The sequence below is a fragment of the Sus scrofa genome, chromosome 17, assembly GCF_054392235.1.
Source record: "Sus scrofa isolate SSC_HxYL_T2T_F1_AM1 chromosome 17, Sscrofa_HxYL_maternal_Yorkshire_Landrace_v2.0, whole genome shotgun sequence".
Lineage (NCBI taxonomy): Eukaryota > Metazoa > Chordata > Mammalia > Artiodactyla > Suidae > Sus > Sus scrofa.
The window spans coordinates 55,130,874-55,151,422 of record NC_139399.1 but is presented as its reverse complement, the minus strand read 5'-3'; the positions used below and the strand labels follow the sequence as shown (position 1 = coordinate 55,151,422).

The following is a 20,549-nucleotide window of genomic DNA, read 5'->3' as shown; positions in this document are numbered from 1 at the left end:
TTACTAACTCCTTTTCCTTCTTCAGAAGTGAAACATTCATGAGTTTTTGACTGTTCTATTCATCACTACATCCCTAGGAAAGTGTCAAGCACATACTGGCAAATCAAAAAGCCAGTGAGTGAATGAGTGAACAAACAGCAGACGATGAAGAGCAGATGAGGAATGAATAAATGCACGAACAGGTGATAAAACAAATGAACCCGGGTTCTAACATGGGTTCAGTGACTAACTGGTTAGATAACCTCAGGTGAGCTATTCTGGTCCTCAAAAATCTCTATCAGTAGTTGTATAAACGATGACACCCCTGCCCCTCTACAAAAGCAACAACTATGTTTGGAAGAGGGACATAATTTCCTTTAGGCCAGTCAGTAGGATAGTGCAAAGCCGGGACTAGAAAGCCTCCCCCAATCCAAATAGAATGCCCAAACCAAGTTCTTATAAACAGCAACAGAATTATGACAGAATTTAAGAATGCAACATCTTCCTAAAGAGAAAATTCTTTTCTAGAAAAGGAATGCAGACCTCTTGGCTTATTTTTTTTCCCACATTTTCCACTGCCTCTACTCATTAGATCTCTGTAAACATTAACAAGTGTCTGTGGTTGAGGGAGAATGTTCCACAGCAGAAAAAGGAAAAACACACCCAGTTTTTCATATGAAACTGTGGAGTAACTTAGTATTCACCCTCAGACAAAATTCAGAATAATCCTCTTAGAGAGTCTAAAATTAGGATAATGGTCAGCAAAAAACAAAGATACTACAGAACAAGGGAAAACACCCTCCAGTCTAGTTCTTAAACATAAAATCACAATCCCAGATAAACTATTATTAAAGTCAGTGTATCTTCGGTTGATAACTATTTCTTTTCCCATTAACAATTTCAAATGCAATGAGGAGAAAATGGCAAGTGAATAAATACTTTTTAAAGCAAAAAAAAAAAAAAAAAAAAAAAAAGATGCCACTCATTGGGGGCCTCTGGAAGGGTTCAAATGCCAGTGAAAATACTGTCTCAGACTCCTGAGGGCCTCAGCCCAGAAGCTGCCGCCAGGGACATTTAGAGAAGACATGAGCTGCACAAGAAAATGCTCAGGCACTTTGCACTTCCAGTGAAATGGCAGAACTGGACGTGTGAGATTTCAAACAACTCTCTCTGGCTTCCAAGGCTACTTACAAATTCATAGTCTCCATCCTGTGGAACTTTCCAATCTGAAGAGTTCTTCAGTGGACCAGGGGCACTCTGGCCAAAGCTGTTGATCTGATTTTCCTTTTCTTTTTGTTCAAAGTATTCGAGGAAAGATGGTCTTGCAGGCTGCATGGTCTCATCCCTTCCTGAAAACCAAGACAAATAAAAGGTGAAATATAGTATCTTAGGCAAGAGCTACAAGCAAGACTGACTGATCAGATCATGGCCTTTTCTCTCCCATGTGCTCCTGTTCTCGTTCCCAGGAATGTTAACCTTAACTTGTTTGTTTCTGCTCTTGCTTTCTGACTTGACATCAGTGGATTCAAACAACGTCTTGGTGCTGCAACGGAGCAGTGGTGACTCTGGAGCACTGGTACACAAGTTTGATCCCAGCCTGGCACAGTGCGTTAAGGATCCAGCGATGAGATCTAAGGGTCTCAGATCTGATCTGATCCCTGGCCCCGGGAACTTCATATGCCATGGGGTAGCCAAAAAAAAAAAAAAAAAAAAAAAAAAAAAAAAATATATATATATATATATATATAGTGTCTTAGACTTCAGATATGTTTAGTAAATGGGTCTATCTCCAGGAAGGGCTATTGTCATGAAATCAGTGGCTTTTTGTTAAGTAAGGACTCCTTCAAGATTCTAGCGAAAACTACACGCAAATGTACAAGTGCTCACTCAAAATAATTCTCATAGAATTTCAAAAGATTCATAGTCCCCCTGAAAGTACATGCAAAGATTTTCCCAGGGTCCTCTTTTCTAAATGGAAAGACTCAGGGATTCAATTGCTCTGAGTCAGCTGCAAGCAGTACTTTTTTGATCCTCGGTAGCAAAGCGTTTCTATAATATTTCGCCTGAGAACAGAGAAGCAAGCCAAAAATATGTATTCCTCATCTACATATGTGACATGCTCTCCAGGCGCCGGAGCAGGGAAGCGGGGATGACACCACAGAGTGATTCTTCCCTTAGCGATTTCATGATCTAATTTCACTAATGGGAAAAATGTGCAGGCAAAAGAAAATCTCAGTAAATCACACTCCATCCCACAGAATATTACATAACTTTTAAAACATTATTTACAAATTGATGATAAAGTTAAGGAGAAAAAAAATAGGATACAATACTATGTATTCGGTAGGATCTCAACTCCTTAAAATCATATACATAGAAGGGGAGGAAAAAAGACTAGAAAAAGTATACAAAATGTTAACCAGGATTTGTCTCTGGTAGTAGGATTATAGGTGATTTTATTTAATTTTTAAAAATACTTTTTATTGATTGATTGATTGATTGGCTTTTTGTGGCTGCACCCACAGCATGTGGAAGTTCCCAGGTTAGGGTTCTCACTGGAGATGCTGCTGCCGGCCGACAACACTGCCACAGCGACACAAGATCTACAGGACCTACTGAGTGAGGGCAGGGATCGAACCCACATCCTCATGGACACCAGTTGGATTCATTTTCATTGCACCACAACGGGAACTCCTAAAATATTTTCTAAAAGAAGACAGTATAGGAAAAGTATCAAATAGAACTGCTTGTAAGAGTTACATGCGCCCAGGAGATGGAGAAATCTTATAAGACGGGCGGTCAGGGAAGATTGGTAGAAAGGGCTTAGTTTGGGCTTCACTGCATCCCTGAGAAATGAAATTATCAGTCATGTGGCAGGGCAGTCACATAGCAGAGCAGAATCAGTACTCATGGAATAGCAGTTATTATAAGACAGAGAATACAGCAGTTACTAGTGATCTAGTAGCAATCACAAACAGAGTAACTTTACCTGGCATGACTTAAAAACCCAGTTAGCTGAATGTACCTATTTCACAGTAGTCTAACACTGGGAAGTACGGAAGATTTTTTTTTTCCAGTACTTTTCATGAACATGTGGATTTATACTGCCCTTTGCCCTGGTAACCAGAAAAAAAAACAAAAAAAAGACCAGAAAGTTCAGAGCCTTAAGAAGTGAACAAGGAGGGGTCCAGAAGATAAAGAACAGCAAGTGTTTCTCTCTAAGCACCCTCGTTCCAAGCAATCTTATCTCCTGACATCTGCCTAGTCCCCGTTTCAAGCCAGCATCCCACTGTATCTCAGATGTTTGTCATCTAACTACCACCACGGCCAAGTTTAACGGCAGCCAACCCCAGATGTGCCCACTTCTAGATGCTGCCAACAGCTTACTTCACTGTTGCCTCTCATTTATTAGAGATTACACACAATATTTGCAAGGACCAGTCAACAATTAGGTGCTGAATGTCTGTTTTTTTCTGTTCTGGGTATGATGGGCCAAGGATCTGTGACAGTGCCATGGATGGCTGACACATGCGGTACAGTACACAGTACGCTGGGTACTTTTATATAAAATATCCTGCCTGGATACTAGGTTCGGACCAGCTGAACAGAATAGAAAGTCTAGAAACAAAACAGAAAGCCCAAACTACAGAGCTGTTTGGAAAAAGATTAAACTGTATCCAGCACTGCATACCTTACACCAGAAAAACTCCCAATGGATAAGAGTTCGAATTGTAGAAATGGCAACTGTGAAGTACTAGAAGAAAAGGTGTGTGAATGCAGTCCCCAACAGGGTCTCGATTGAGGGAGAGCATTGGTTTGCATAAAATAAAGATGGGACCTAGGTGATCAAATTTTCATTAAGCATGAACGTTTGCCCTGAAGAGCCTAAAAAGGCACATATTGTTCCCTTTATGTGATCATGTTTAGTAGAGTTTCTCACTTCAGGGTATCTTAAAAACACAAGACTTTAACTCAAATTAATCCTAGTTGTCACACTTTGAGAGAACCCCTCCCTGTTCACATTTAAAACCTGGATGTGGACAAAGGCTTTCTCACATGCCCCGACAAAACCCCAGATGCAATAAAAAAGGGAGACGATGTTTTCCTTGTGTGAAGAAAGCATCAAACATTTTTAAAAATTAATAAGCACACATACACTGTAAGCCAAGATGAAAAGATAAATGATGAACTGAAAGAAAATATCTGCAACACCATAAAGGTTTTAAAAGAACTTTCTTAAAAAAAATTTAGAGTTCTTGGCATTGTAGTTAGATAACCTCCCAAATACATAAAGAATTCCTAAAATCAAGGAAAAGATGACCAAGGAGTTCCCTGGTGGCCTAGCGGTTAAGGACTTGATGTGGTCACTGCTGTGGCTAGGGGTACTACTGTGGCCTGGGTTCAGGCCCTGGCCCTGGAACTTTTACATGCTGCAAGTGCAGCCAAAAAAAAAAAAAAAAAGGGGGGGGGGCGGAGGAAGAGAAAAGAAAAGAAGACCGGAGTTCCCGTCGTGGCACAGTGGTTAACGAATCCGACTAGGAACCATGAGGTTGCGGGTTCGGTCCCTGCCCTTGCTCAGTGGGTTAACGATCCGGCGTTGCCATGAGCTGTGGTGTAGGTTGCAGACGCGGCTCGGATCCCACGTTGCTGTGGCTCTGGCGTAGGCCGGTGGCTACAGCTCCGATTCAACCCCTAGCCTGGGCACCTCCATATGCTGCGGGAGGGGCCTAAGACATAGCAACAACAACAACAAAAGACAAAAAGACAAAAAAAAAAAAAAAAAAAAAAAGACCAAGAAAAAAAGGTAAAAAAGGTAGAAAAACGGACTAAAGACTTAAAAGGTAGTAGGAGTTCCTGCTGTGATGCAGTGGGTTGAGAATCTGACTACAGCAGCTCAGGTCACTGTGGAGGTACAGGATCAGCCCCCAGCCCAGTGCAGTTGATTAAAGGATCTGGTGTTGTCACAGCTGTGGCTCAGATTCAATCCCTGGCCCGGGAACTTTCATATGTTGCAGGTGTGGCCATTAAAAAAAAAAAATTAAAGATAGTATACAAACAAAGATACCCAACTAGACCTTCAAATGAAAAAAAATCTTAGAGATGCAATTTCTTACATTTTAGCTTGACAAAACTTCAAAAGCGGGACTATACCCTTTTTGTTGGTAAGGCTATAGGGACACAGGCACGCTCATATGTGGCTGAATACTTGTGCGAAGTAGTACTAGCCCTACCAAGGGGACCTGGCAATATTTAAATATCAAAATATGAAAGTGAAGAAGGGAAAGAAAAATGCTGGTGTGTTGTATTTAAATTGAGGTGTTAATAAGAACTCATGATTTATTAAAAAATATTTTTGGCTGAGCTTTCTTCATTAAAAGGTCTTGAAGCAATGGCACCCCCATTAGCCATGAGCTACCTAGCACTTAGGAAAAAGTTTCAGGCTTTTCACTAAGTGCTTCCACAAGACACTGCCACCCCAACTTCATGACCACCATGTAAACAAAGGCGGAAAGAGGATTTGGACACATCGCCACCTGCCAAGTGCCAGACAATGGGTCCTTTCACTTAGTCCTCACATCTTTTTGAGGTATGAACTATTATTTCCACTTTATAGTAAGAAATTTGCCTAAAACTATCTAAAGACAGGATCATCAGGCTTTAAGGCTGTTGAGCTGCATTTCGTATGGCAAATTCTCTAACCATCAAAATGAAAATTCTTGACATATCAGAACTGGAATTAGGTTGAGCGTAGAAAGAGTGGGGGAATGGAATTTTCCCAGGAAACTGATCTCTGAACTGCTCTTTCGGCGATCAGGTGGGCTGGACAACAGCCTGATGGTGCTGAAAAGCGTGAGACGCCTTCCTAGCTGACTAAGGGCAAGGCTGTCTCCAGGGCTTCTGCTGGCCAGTGGGCTTTTTGTTTCAATGTGAGCCAGGTACTTTTTCAGACATATCCCAGGAAATGAAGACATTCCACTGAATGATAATACTGGAAACCTGATGCCATTGGGAGAATGAACTGAGCAGAAAAGTCAGACTTTGAAAACAGCCATGTCTTGCTCTGATTCTTTTATCTGATGGAAGGAGTGCATGAATTCTTATACTGTGACTGGCCCATTTTTCTTTGAAAGCAGCATTTGGCCAGCTAAATGGACAATCGGTCTAAGCCCACGAGGTGGTGAATTCATAAGCAACTGTATCTTACATTTATTTTTATTTGAAAAATGCTATGTAAAAGCAGGAGGAGCCAAGAATCCAAAATGCATCAACTGATGAATGCAAAAATAAAATGTGGTATACGCATACAGTGGAATATACGATTCAGCAGTAAAAAGGAAAGAAATACCGATACCTGGTACAACGTAGATGAACATCAAAAACACTATGCTCAATGGAAGGAGCCCGTCGCAAAAGACCACACATTCTATGACTCTAATTATACGAAATGTCTAGGATAGGCAGATCTATAGAGACAGAAAGTAGATTAGCGACTGCCTAGGGCTCAGGGGGAGTGGATAGGATGGTGAGTGACTACTAACGGATACAGAGTTTCTTTTGAGAGGGATCAAAAATGTTCTGAAATTAGATTGTAAGCAACTGTATGGTATAGCTGTACAATGGAATATTACTCAGACATCAAAAGGAATGCAGTACTGATAGATGTTACAACACTGACGAACACTGAAAACATTAAGCTAAGTGAAAGAAGCCAGAAACAAAGGCTATATTTTGTACGATTCAATTTATATAAAATATTCAGAATAGGCAAACCATAGAGACAGAAAGCAGATCAATGGTTGCCTCGGGACAGGGAGAAAAGGTAATGAGAACTGACTGTCAACAGGATTGTGGTTTCTTTGGGGATGATGAAAATGTCTGGAATCCAACAGTGGTTATGGTTGCGCAACCTTGCTAACATTTTTTTTTTTTAATGACAGAACTGTAACTTTATTTTATTTCATTTTTTTCTTTTTAGGGCCGCACCCGCAGCATATGGAAGTTCCCAGGATAGGGGGTCAAATCAGAGCTGTAGCTGCCGGCCTACACCACAGCCATAGCAACGCGGGATCCAAGCATCATCTGCGACCTACACCACAGCTCACGGCAACACCGGACCCTTAACCCACTAAGCAAGGTCAGGGATCGAACCCGCATCCTCATGGTTCCTAGTTGGATTCATTTCCGCTGAGCCACTACAGGAACTCCGGAACTGTAACTTTAAAATGGTGGATTTTATATGTGAATTCTATCTCAATTAAGAAATAATAAATTTTTTAAAATTAGATTATGGTGATAGTTGTGCAATTCCATAAATACACTAAAAACCACTGAATCAAAGGCTTTAAATGAGTGAACTATATATCAATAACTCGATTAAAAAAAAAAAACAGAAAGACCTCTTTTCTCTACTATCTACTTTTATTTCTGGATTCACAAGAACTACAACACAATGCCAAGGCAGTCATCACTGGGAAGGAGCCTGACCAAAGACCGAGGCCCATCTTTTCCTTTGGAAAGACCATCTCCTAGACATTAAACTTTATGCCCTTCCATTCTAAATGCTCGCTTTCAAGGCTGTCACTAAGTAAACCACAATGGTCAATCTGTTCTTTCTTTAATGTCTACAATAACTTTCTGTTTAAACTAGAGAACTGGGGAGAGTGTGTATTTTCTTCTCTGTTTCATACATGAATATTTACAAGAACAAAACTCAAGTAATCGCTCAAATGTTTTCTTCTGGCTTGGAATAATATGCCTTATCATAGGGTTGTTTGTTTTGGTTTTTAATCTAACTTTTTTTTTTTTGCTTTTTAGGGCCGCAGCTGCAGCATATGGAAGTTCCCAGGCTGGGGGTTGAATAGGAGCTACAGCTGCCGGCTGACACCACAGCTACAGCAACACCAGATCTGAGCCAGGTCTGTGACCTACACCAGAGCTCACAGCAACATCAGGTCCTTAACCCACTGAGCGAGGCCAGGAATCAAAACCGAGTCCTCATGGATACTAGTCGGATTTGTTTCCGCTACACCATGACAGGAACTCTTAATGTAACATTTATTACGTGTGTGTGCTTTTTGGTTTTGTTCTTGTGACTGAGCACCTAAGTGCTTTACATGTATTGACTCAGTTAACTTAAGATTTATCCAAGTTTCTGTATGTGGCCAAAAATATTCTTTGAATGTTCTCCAAAACCACTAAGAATTGCTGGAATCATAAATTATAAGATTCCCTGGAGCCCAACATAAGGTTCACTGGACTTACAAGTTTTAAGATTACCCTTAGCCTAACATAAGGTTCTCTAAAGTCCAACTCAAATAACTCTTCCAGTAACCATTGTTGGTAATTGCTTCTACATAAACTGACTTGACTTCTGGCAATGATGCTCTGGTTCTATAAGCCTAGTGTGCTACCATATATCTATTCAAAGAGACCTAAATTTAAAGGGGTTACTAGCTAGAGCAATAGAGGCAGGATATCTGAAAAGATACAAAATGTTCACAGGTGAGAATGATCCATATCTTGGTTATTGCAACAATTTCCTAACTGGTCTCACTATTTCCAGTCTTTTTCTTTTTAATGATTTTTAATTTTTTTCCATTATAGCTTTTTTTTTTTTTTCTTGTCTTTTTGCCATTTCTTGGACCACTCCTGCGGCATATGGAGGTTCCCAGGCTAGGGGTCCAATCGGAGCTGTAGCTGCCAGCCTACGCCAGAGCCACAGCAAAGCAGGATCCGAGCCGCATCTGCAACCTACACCACAGCTCACGGCAACGCCGGATTGTCAACCCACTGAGCAATGGCAGGGATCGAACCCGCAACCTCATGGTTCCTAGTCGGATTCGTTAACCACTGTGCCACGACGGGAACTCCCATTATAGTTGGTTTATACAGCGTTCTATCAATTTTCTACTCTACAGCAAGGTGACCCAGCCAACACCTAGATACATACATTCTTTTTTTTCTCATATTATCCTCCATCATGTTCCATTACAAGTGACTAGATATAGTTCCTGGTGCAGGATCTCATTGCTTATCCATTCCAAATGTAAGAGTTTGCATCTATTAACCCCACTCCCAGTCCATCCCACTCCTTCCCCATCCCACTTGGCAACCACAAGTCTGTTCTCCAAGTCCATGCATTTCTTTTCTGTGTATCTCTAGTCTTTTCAATATTCGTATCACCCAACTGACTCTCCTAAAAAACGACTTTGTTTTATCACTTTGCTGATCAAAGTGTCTTTATATTACCCTATTGCCAACAACATTAAGTTCAAACTTCTTACTACGGCGTTCAAGGTCCTCTAATATCTGGTCGGCACCCAGTCTAGCCAAACTGAATGTTCAATATATGTCCCTTCCTTTCCGACTCTGAACCTGCCTGGAATATCCTCCCACAGCCTTTTTGTATATCAAAGTTCTCACAAACCCTTTGTCACTTTTCTGAACCACTTACCCAGCATTTGGCTTAATATTATATTACTACCTGCATATGCAGAGGTCCTACCTCTTCAACTGAGTTATGTCACCATCAAATACCACTATCTGGAGCACCTGGTTAATGCTCCGGACATATAGGGAATTAGAAAGAACAGTAATAAATAATACAGTAGGCACTCCATACATATTAGATAATGATAATGACAAATGTCGTCTTTCCCCTTTAACTTATGAATTCTTGGTCAGCAGCAAACATCTCATTTGGTTTTTGGACACTACACAGCAATGACACATAGCGACTTCCTAATAAGTACTTTTTGGTGGGTATTAAACATTTACTTTCAACAAACACTGGTTCCAAGCTGATATTTTTTAGAGCATAAGCACTTCAAAGAATCATTTACTTTTTCTTTATAGATCCATGTAAACTGATCAAAATGCATCTCCATTTTCTTGCTGAACAAGGGTAGGTAGGTCAGAACAGCTTAGAACACCAAAGAAAAATATTCCCCTACCTGATCAAAACTGATTTCTCTGCCTCTTAGGCATAAGGGCCAAAGTGTATCTTTTGGACTCTTGCCTTTGTTGATTACTACCACGCTGCTGCTCTCTTTTGGAAAATAGATTAACCCCCCATGGCTATTCTTGGCCTTTTACCAATTTCACTACAATGGAATACTACCTTATCTTCCCCAAAATATAGGCCTTGAGCCACGCCACACTGAGATCCGGTACTTTCATATCGTAATACGTGGTCTGGCTGGGTGTTTTGAACACATATTCAGGCACCACGTGTCTGTGCTTTTTGGCTCATCGCAAAAGAATCAAGAATGTTAACGGTTTCCAAAGATAAAAGTGAGCCCAACATCTGGATATAATTAGAAAAACTGCACAAACAATTAGGATTTTGTCTCCACTCTGGCAGGACGACCTTGAATTATTTGTGCAACTGTGAGCAAAGTCTAAGGACCAAGAGCTCTGCTCTTCTATTGCAAATCCCACCCTGGAGGGAGCTTCTGATAAATGCGCAGTGAACTACAGTGATAGTCTTTCAGGGATGGGGAAAAAAAAAATAATAGATCCAGTCAGCAATACATTCCACAGTATTGAGATAACAGTTTGAAACTTCATAAAGGAAGCCTCACGTGGATCCAAAGCCTAACCTTCCTTAAAACCCATCATCTTGTATTTTGAGTTACTTAACGGATTCTCAAGACATCTGTTAGCTTATTGTCAAGGAATTCGAAGCCACCCCCACCCCAGCACATTTTTAAAAACATTACTGAAACTGACAAGTGACCTTCCTTTAGATCAACCATCTTCATGCTGATACTCAGATATAAAAGAGGCACTTACAAAACACCATTAATGGCAAGCAAAAGTAAAACTTAAAAAAGACCAAAAAAAGGTAAAATTAAAAAAAAAAAAAGACTAGCAAGAGAAAATGAATTAGGATGCAGAAAAGTAGCTCTGAAGGAATTTTTAGGTCCAATGAAGAAAACCACTATCGTATATTAAAAAACTCATATACTTATTGTACTACTTACAATGTTTAAGCATTTATATGCTTAGCATTTTACATACCTATTAGGAACTCTTATGCCCTACTTTTTCAGGCTAGGAAACTGAGGCTCACAAAAAGGAAGTAACTTGGCCAAACTGACAAAGTTTATAAGATTCTGGGTCAAGTTTCAAACCGAAGGCTCCAAAAATTAATGATCTTTCCACTACTTCTTTTTCATTCTCCTACCCTTATTGAGAGACATGTTTCTAACAAAACTACATGTTTTAAGTTTCAGCTTCGGTATGAATAAGCACACTAATGCTATCTGAAACTCGCATATGATGCTGATGCTGCAGCCAAGATACACGGACGCTTAATATTCTTTGATGATAGTTTTAAACATCCTGAGGGGATCTGAAATTAGACAGTAAGATTCCTACAGTAAAAAAAGCGTTAAAATACCTGTAGTAGTTTATGTTCTATTAACCATCCTTGCAAATGTTATAATCTGAGTCAGAGAGCATGAGATAGAGAACACACAAGGGAGCCAATGTTATAACAATCCCCTTCAAACAACTGCAGGTGGAAAGAAAACAGGCTCTGAGTCAAGAATTTCCAGCTTCTGTGGCTCCAAAATTAGCATCTGATGGATGGTGTTGAAATAAAATCATTTCAACAAGATCCTGGACTTTGGTTTTAACGTGAGGAGACTCAGAGCAATAATAGGGGCCTTCATGAGACCTAGGACTTTCTGGGAAACTACAAATACATAAAAAGTTTTACCACATAGTACTGCCACAGCAGTTTACCCAAAACATAGTTCTGAGTTGCCCTAACTTAATTATGCCACGATGTTTTAAAATTCTATTTCAAAGAGATTAACTACAATACGATTAAAAATTTAAGTTTGAAATAGAAATCATCCATTCACTCTCTTTAGCTCTACCTTGAAAGGCTTGAGTCAGTAGAAATAATCTTTCAATTCAGTGGTCCAAGTTCTGCCTCCCCATGGCCTCATTATTAGGAGATGAGAAGGAGGGACCAGCCACTATGTATCTCGGGAATGGGGTAAGGACTAGAAAACCACATCATAGCCAACGAGTCTTGGAAGGGAGAGCCACTGCGTGTCAAATCTTTCGTAGATGAGGTCCATGTTATCTTTAGCAGCCATCCTTTGGCCTGTCACAGCCTCATCTGAGACAAAAATATTTAACTGCTAAGCTATATATTTGTGCAAATTAGGCTATCTCGGTTGCTCTAAGATGTTTCTGTTATTGCTGACTCTGAAAAAAAATGTTTTTGTTGTTTTTGAGTATACTTTATAAGATTATTAAAGTATGATAATAAAGTTTACTTGACAAAATAGTCAATATATTTTGAAAGCTTGGACTCATTCTATATTTTTACTATAGGACTATAAGTTCTCATTTTAGCTCCTAAATATCCTATTTGATAACAATCCAGTAAAACGGGAGAAATTCCCTGCCTTAAAAAAAGATACTTGCTTGAGAATGAAGTGGTGAAACTATCTTTCTGCATATTAAAATGCACAAAAAAAACCTGCATACAAGTTAATATAAAATACACAGAAGGCAATATATACAAAATTTCATTTTCATATTTCTAATACTGATATTCAGTGCCCAGCATGTATTCAGAGAATATATGTCTAAATGACATATATTAGTAATATAACTGAGTCACTTTGATGCATACTTGAAACCAATACATTGTAATAAAATAACTTTACCCCAATAAAAAAATGGACACAATATAATTTTCTTTCAATAAAAGGACTGCTAATTTAAAAAATTAACATTTTTCTAAACTTGTGTGATCTGCTTGATTTTCTAAAGCACTTATTTCTATCAATATTAATAACAGATGGAGTTCCTACTATAGCGTAATGGGTTAAGAATTTGCATGGGAGTTCCTGTTGTGGTTCAGTGGTAATGAACCTGACTAGTATCCATAAGGATGTGGGTGTGATCCCTGGCCCTGCTCAGTGGGTTGAGGATCCAGCATTGCTGTGAGCTGTGGTGTAGGTCACAGATGCAGTTCAGATCCCAAGTTGCTGTAGCTGTGGTGTAGGCCAGCAGTTGCAGCTCCAATTTGACCCCTAGCCTGGGAACTTCCATATGCCACAGGTATGGCCCTACAAAGAAAAAAAAAAAAAAAAAGAATCTGCATGGCTTCAGTCACTGCAGAGGTGTGGGTTTATGCCCAGTCCTGTGCGGTAGGTTAAGGGATCTGGTGTTGTTGCAGTTGCAACATAGGTTGCAGCCGCCGCTCAGATTTAACCCCTGGGCTGGGAACTTCCATATGCTGCAGGTGCAACCATTAAAAAAATGTATTAATGATAGATGTCATAGCTAAATCTGTGAAAACTGACAACCTCAGGATACCATTTTATTAGGAAACTTTTAAGTGAAATTCTTTCAATGTATGAGCTATCCCAAATTAACTTCTTGAGGCTTATTTCTAGAAAATGAAAATCATAAATTAAAAATCATGTAATGATTTATGTTGATATAATTTCAGTGTACAAAGTCTTCCAATTTACAAAGACAATCCAGAGACCCTTCACCCAGATTCCTTGAATGCTAACATTTTACATTTGCTTTATCTTCTTTCAATCAATCTAGCTAGCTAGCTATTAAACCTTGTCTGTTTATTATGACACTTGGGAGTCTTGATAACCCAAAACACCACCATCACAAAATCCTTAGGTTTGAAGATCCTAGACACAAGCGTCCAAAGACAAGAAAGGCAGGTTTCACAATATTTAACAAGAAGCCCTGTACACCACAGCAGCAATGAGGATGAGAAGTCAAAGGTTTGAGACCTAGTTTGACTTTAGACAAGACGCTGGACTTTTCTCTCAACTTGAACTTCCTGTATGGCAGGAATCTCATACCTAATGGACCCAGAGCTCAGGGAAGATGTAAAAGTCAAATATAAAAGTAATAATTCCCAGGAAAAGTCAACTATTCTAAATCTATATGCATCAGACAATGCAGCCACCAAAATATGTATCTCAAAATTAACAAAAATAAACAAATTCACAACCACAGAGTAATGACTTCTCCCTCAGAAACCAAAAGACCAAATATAAAAAATGAGTGGGGAAATAGTGATATTAGAAGACAATTAGCAAGCTAAATTTACTGGATAGATACGAATTCCTACACCAAACAATTAGACAACATACATTCTTTCTAAGGCATACAAAATTTTACAAAAATTTTTGACATATTAGGCCACAAGCATCTTGAGAATGTATTTTAAAAAACCCTGCTGTCACAGACTGTATTCTTTAGCCAAAATTCTCTGAAATTAAACATTAAAAATAAGCAGTTTTTTGGAGTTCCCATCGTGGTGCAGCGGAAACAAATCTACTAGGAACCATGAGGTTGCAGGTTCGATCCCTGCCCTTGCTCAGTGGGTTAAGGATCTAGCGTTGCCGTGAGCTTGTGGTGTAGGTCACAGACACGGCTTGGATCCTGAGTTGCTGTAGCTGTGGTGTAGGCTGGCAGCTGCAGCTCTGATTCAACCCCTAGCCTGGGAACTTTCATATGTGGTGGGTGCGACCCCCAAAAGCAAAAAAAAAGCAGTTTTTAAGATTTATACAGGAGTTTCCACTGTGGCACAGCGTGTTAAGTATCCAGCATTGCCGCAGCTACGGTGTAGGTCATAGCTGAGGCTTGGATTTGATCCTTGACTTGGGAATTTCCATATGCCTTGGATGCAGCCATAAATTAAAAAAAAAAAAATTCATACAATTTGGGTTTTTGCTTGTTCGGGCCCCACCCATAGCATATGGAAGTTGCCAGGCTAGGGGTAGAATCTGAGCAACAGCTGCCGGCCTATACCACAGTCACAGTAACACCAGATATCCGAGCTGTGACTGCAACCTACACCACAGCTCACAGCAATGCGGGATCCTTGAGCCACTGGGTGAGGCCACCATCCTCGTTTTCGTTTCCACTATGCCACAACAGGAACTCCCTACAATTTGGTTTCTAAAAAGCAATTCTGAATAATTCATCGGTTAAAAAAGAAATATGTAAAAAAACACAATGCACCACAGCTGGGAAAAAATATTTACAATATGCCCCATGTGACACTTATGGAAATGCAGCGAAAATATAACTTAGAGGAAAAATTACAATGTTAGCTGAATACAACAGTAAGCAATAAATTTAAACAGCTAAGTGTTCAACTCAAAAAACAAACAATAAAATTTAACACCAATTTTGATTTAAAAAGAAATCTCTTAAACTAGAAATAGACAAAGAGCTTCTTTAGCCTGATAATGGGTATCTACACCAAATCCTGCTACAAAATCAGGATGGTAAATCATTAGAAGAATTTTCTTTAAGATAAAGAATAAGACAAGAATGCCCCCTACCACCTCTATTACGGGAGGTCTTAGTAAGACAGAAAAATACGTAAGTATAAAGATCAAAAGGAAAAACTAAGATTATAATTCACAATTAAGACTACATTTTAAAAAAATCCTCCAAAAGCCTATTAGAACAAATAAAACAATCCATAAAAAGTAATTTAAACATGATGAAAGATAATGAGTGTGTAAAGATGTATGACTGGGTCACTTTGCTGTACAGCAGAAACTGACAGAACAATATAAATCAACTATAATTTAAAAATTTTTTTAAATAATTTAACAAAAAAAGATCCAAAACATCTTCATGGATAAAATTATAAAATCAACTAAGAATAGAAGAAATAGGCCAAACAGATGGAAAGATAAACCACCTTCATGAATGGAAAGAATTAACATCATTAAGATGAATCCATGTATTCAATGCAATTCAGCCAAAATCCCAGTGGTTTTATAAAATCTGAAACGTGATGCTAAAATTTACATGGAAAAATAATGATATAAATTTCAAGAGTAAGCTATGCTGAAAGAAAAATAAGAAGAGGAAGGGGAATTTTTTTGTCTTTTTTTTTTTGAGGGCTGTACCCATGGCATATGGAGGTTCCCAGGCCAGGGGTCGAATCGGAGCTACAACTGCCGGCCTACACCACAGCCACAGCAACGCCAGATCCAGGTCATGTCTACAACCTACACCACTGCTCACGGCAACGCCAGATCCTTAACCCACTGATGGAGGCCAGGGATCAAACTCACATCCTCATGGATACTAGTCGGGTTTGTTACCGCTGAGCCACAGTTGGAACTCTGGGAATTTAGTTTTGATAGATGGTCAAGGAAAGCCTGAGATGGTAATAGGACCAAAGATCTGAGGAAAAAGCAAGTCTTTGAGATGGAAAGAATAAAATTAGATGACTATAGCTCATATTGCAAAAAAAAGATAAAAGTTCCTGAAATATTAAAGGCCTAAGTGTGAACAGTAAAACTTTATAAACTTCAGAAAAAAAAAAATAGGAGACTATTTTGAAGACATATGGATAGCAAAGAATTTCTTTTTTTTAATCGAAATATTGTTGACATGCAATATTATGTTAGTTCCAGGTATATCACATGACTTGACATTTGCATACATTATGAAAAGATGACCTTAAGTCTAGGACAAAATTATCACAATATTATTAAGAATTTCTCTTTTCTATGGCTACATCCATGGCACATGGAAGTTTCCAGGCCAGGGACCAGACCTGAGCCATGGCTATGACCTATGCCATAGCTGCAGCAATGCCAGATCCTTTAACCCACTGTGCCAGGCCGGGGATTAAGCCCGGGGCTCTGCAGCAACCCAAGCTGCTGCAGTCAGATTCTTACCCCACTGCAGCACAGCAGGAACTCCTATTAATATTTTCTTAAAGAAGACATGAAAAAGCATATGATATAAGAAAATTCAGACAGATGTGACTTCATAAAAACTGAAGATGCTGTCTAAAAAAAGACCCTGCAAAATTAAAAGCACAAGTCACAAGCTGGTAGAAAATATTTACAATGCACATAACTGCAAAAAATTAGTATCCAGCAAACTCGAAATGGATTAAAGACCTAAATATAAGGCCAGATACTATTCCTTGAGGAAAACATAGGCAGAACACTCTTCTACATAAATCACAGCAACATCTTGTTTGATCTACCTCCTAGAATAAGGTCAATAAAAATAACAAGCCAATGGGACCTAATTAAACCCAAAAGCTTTTGCATAGCAAAGGAAACCATTAAAAAAAAGAAAAGACAACCCACAGAATGTTGGAGAAAATCTTTGTAAATGGTGCAACAGACACAGGCCTAATCTCCAAAATATATAAACAACTCATATAACTCAACAACAAAAAAATGAACAAAAGACCTGCATAGACATTTCTCCAAAGAAGATACACGGATGGCCAACAGGCACATGAAGAAATGCTCAATATCACTAATTATTAGGGAAATGCAAATCAAAACTACAATAAGGTACTTGTCAGAATGGCCGTCATTAATGAGTCAACAAATAACAAATGCTGGAGAGGGTGTGGAGAAAAGGCAACCCTCCTTCACTGTTGATGGGAATGTAAACTGTACGAGCACTATGGAAAACAGTATGGAGGTATCTCAGAAACTAAATATAGAACTACCATATGATCCAGCAATCCCATTCCTGGGCATATATCCAGACAAAACATTCACTCAAAAAGACACATGCCCCCCCTATGTTCACTGTAGCACTATTCACAACAGCCAAGACATGGAAACAGCCTCAATGTCCATTGACAGATGAATGGATTAAGAAGATGTGGTATATATATATATATATATATATATATATATATATATATATATATATATAATGGAATGCTACTCAGCCATATAAAAGAACAAAATAATGCCATTTGCAGCAACACAGATGGCACTAGAGATTCTCATACTAAGTGAAGGAAGAGAAAGACAAATAGCACATGAAATCACTTATATGTGGAATCTAAAATATGGCACAGATGATCCTATCGACAAAAAAGAAAGAGATCATGGACCTGGAGAACAGACTTGTGGTTGCCAGTGAGGAGGGGAGGAGGAGTCAGATGGACGGAGAGTTTGGAGATGATGGATGCGAACAGTAACACTTGGACTAGATGGGCAATGGGGTTCTGTTGTATGGCACAGGAAACTGTGTGATTGGATCACTTTGCTGTACAACAGAAATTGAGGAAACACTGTAAGTCAACTATACTTTAATAAAAAAATTAATAAAAATTAAAACATTTTTTAAAAAAGAAAAAATTTGTATCCCAAATATAAGGAACACTGCAAACCAGTAACAAAAAAGAAAAGGAAAAAGGGCAAAGGCTACTCCCCCAAAAAAGCATCAGACTCGTGTAGTCAACATGGAAATTAATTAGATGAAAACTAAAGAGGCTACACAACAAAAGCTATAACCCATCATTGTTCATGTTTATTTTGATACATAAAATAACTTTCCCTGAGTCAGTTCCGAACAAGAATTTTAACTTTTATTTCTTTAATGTATTCGATTTCTTTGTTAGGGCCATTTTAGCAGATGACAGTTTCAAAACTCTCTGCAAAGTATCATGCTGCAGAAAGAAAACATCAGTTTTGGTTAAGGTCTACCGAGAAATCTGGGCAGAGAGAGGAAAAGGTTCAACTATTTTGAGACTGACTTCAGTCTTGTTTGAACTTTGCCAAGTATGAGGTATCCAATCTCCTACCTAAATAAAATAAGGACATGGCCCTAGTGTTGCTGTGGATACTTAAAATAGATGTTAAAATAAATAAATGACGGTCCTGATCTAGAATAAAGCCTTCCACAGAAAGTGGATTTCTGGACACAAATGGGAATACAAATTCAATTCGTAACCTATTACAGAGCTCCCTCTGCTGGCCCAGAGAAAGTATAATGACCCTGACACTGACACTTCAGGTCGCCTCAGGAATGTATCCTTTGGATTGTGGGGGCAAAGTTCTTCTGGGACATTTACCAAAAAAAAAAAAAAAAAAAAAAAAAAAACCACTGACGTAGTCAAATAGAAGAAGCCTCCCAAGATCCCCAAACTGATATTTTTATCCAAATACTTGGGTTTTCAAAGCAGCGTGGGCCATGGTTTACCTCTGCGGTTCTTACAGGTGTGGTTCTTGAGGTCTCTTATAAAGCGATCAAATCTCACCCTACTCAAACCCCATCCCCTGCAACTGCAGTCTGATTCTTTGCAGTGGCTTCAGATACTCCCAACCAGGACCTACTCCTTCGGATGGAACAAAGTCATTAGCCTACCATCAGAGGGAGGTCCCCTTTGAAAATCTGAAAACGATGTGCTTTGCATCTAGAAATCCCAGGGAAACGTGCAGAGAGGCTGGTTATTCAAACCACCACTGCAGGCTGAGGCTTGCAAACAGACACCCTGTAACATGAGCCTCAGTCCTGTCCCTCAACAGCTTCGTGAAGGGGCTCCACTGAGGATCGGGACGATCGAATGGTTACAAGCATGAGCTCTGAAGTCCAATGTATCTGGCTTCAGGTCCTGGCTCTTCTACTGCTCACTGTGTAACCACAGCAAGTTACTTAATCTCTCTGCGATTCAGTTTCTGCAGCAGTAAACGAGGGGGTGGCTATGGAAAACTACCCAGCATGGTCATAAGGATTAAAATCTATGAAATGCTGATAAAGGATTAAGCATCATGCCTGGCAGACATTAAATACCTAATCATTACTAGTTATTGTTCACAGTTACAATGCCTATCGGGTATAATAAATAATTTATACGTAAGTGGACTTTGCTGGTTAAAGCTTTGAACTTTGTAAATACTTGATATGCACTACATTCCACAAAAGTTAGACCAACTCACACACCCATCAGCAGTATTACTACTCTTTCACCATTTGTGTAATTCTGACCCAAAGCCAAACAAAGGCTGAGCCTTGGCCCCGAAACAGAAAAAAGAAAACAAGAAAAGCTCTTTCCTTCAAAAACAAAAGGTTGGTTAAAACCGCACAGACCTGGAAGGCGAAAATTAGAGGGGGCTGCCTGAGAACCCCAGCCCTAGAATGGTCTGTTCCACGGCAACAACCCAGCCACCATTCCCCTGGACTTGCCTCTGGGGCTTTGAGGACACAGCAACCTCTGCTGGAACATCTCCGCCCACCCCACTCACAGCCAACCTTCCTGCCCTCTTCCTCCAGGAATTTGTCAGTAATCCCCAGCCTGAGTTAAATATTCTTCCACTCTGCTTGGCCAACACCCTCCGATTACCTCTGTTTTAAAGCTCAGTTTCAGACACCGAGGTATAATTAATGGTCTGTCCCCCACTCTAGACAACGACCTCCTTCAGGGTGAGGGCTGCTGCAGCATCCAGCAAAGTACCTGTGGATACAGTGGACACTGAAGAGAAATTTACTGAATGAATTAACCAATCACAGAGCAGAGGGTCTAAAGCCGTAGTCAGAGAACGTTTCTGTCGGTAAAGGACCAGAGAACAGACATTTCAGGCTTTGGGGGCCACATGGTCTCAGTCACAACGGCTTCACTCTGCCTCTGCAGCACAAAAGCAGTATAGACAGTACGCAAATGAATGGGCATGGCTGTGTTCCAATAACACTTCACTGCTAAAACCAGGTGGCAGGCCAGGTTTGGCTTGTGGACCATTGTTTGCCAATCAAGCCCTTGGTTTAGAAGAGGAAGCTTT

At 39.6% G+C, this 20,549-nt stretch overlaps 1 protein-coding gene across 3 annotated transcripts in view; it reads right to left on the bottom strand.

Moving 5' to 3' along the window:
* The window catches only part of STK4 (serine/threonine kinase 4), an 89,289-nt gene that overhangs the window by 38,376 nt on the left and 30,364 nt on the right, over positions 1 to 20,549 (bottom strand). For 2 of the 3 annotated variants that reach the window (XM_021077859.2, XM_021077860.2), the window contains one exon: positions 1,171 to 1,328. In XM_021077859.2, coding sequence (XP_020933518.1) covers positions 1,171 to 1,328 — 158 coding nt within the window. Of the gene's footprint in view, positions 1 to 4; positions 1,329 to 20,549 lie in introns of all 3 variants that reach the window. The other variant, XR_014832416.1, reaches the window with a different exon arrangement.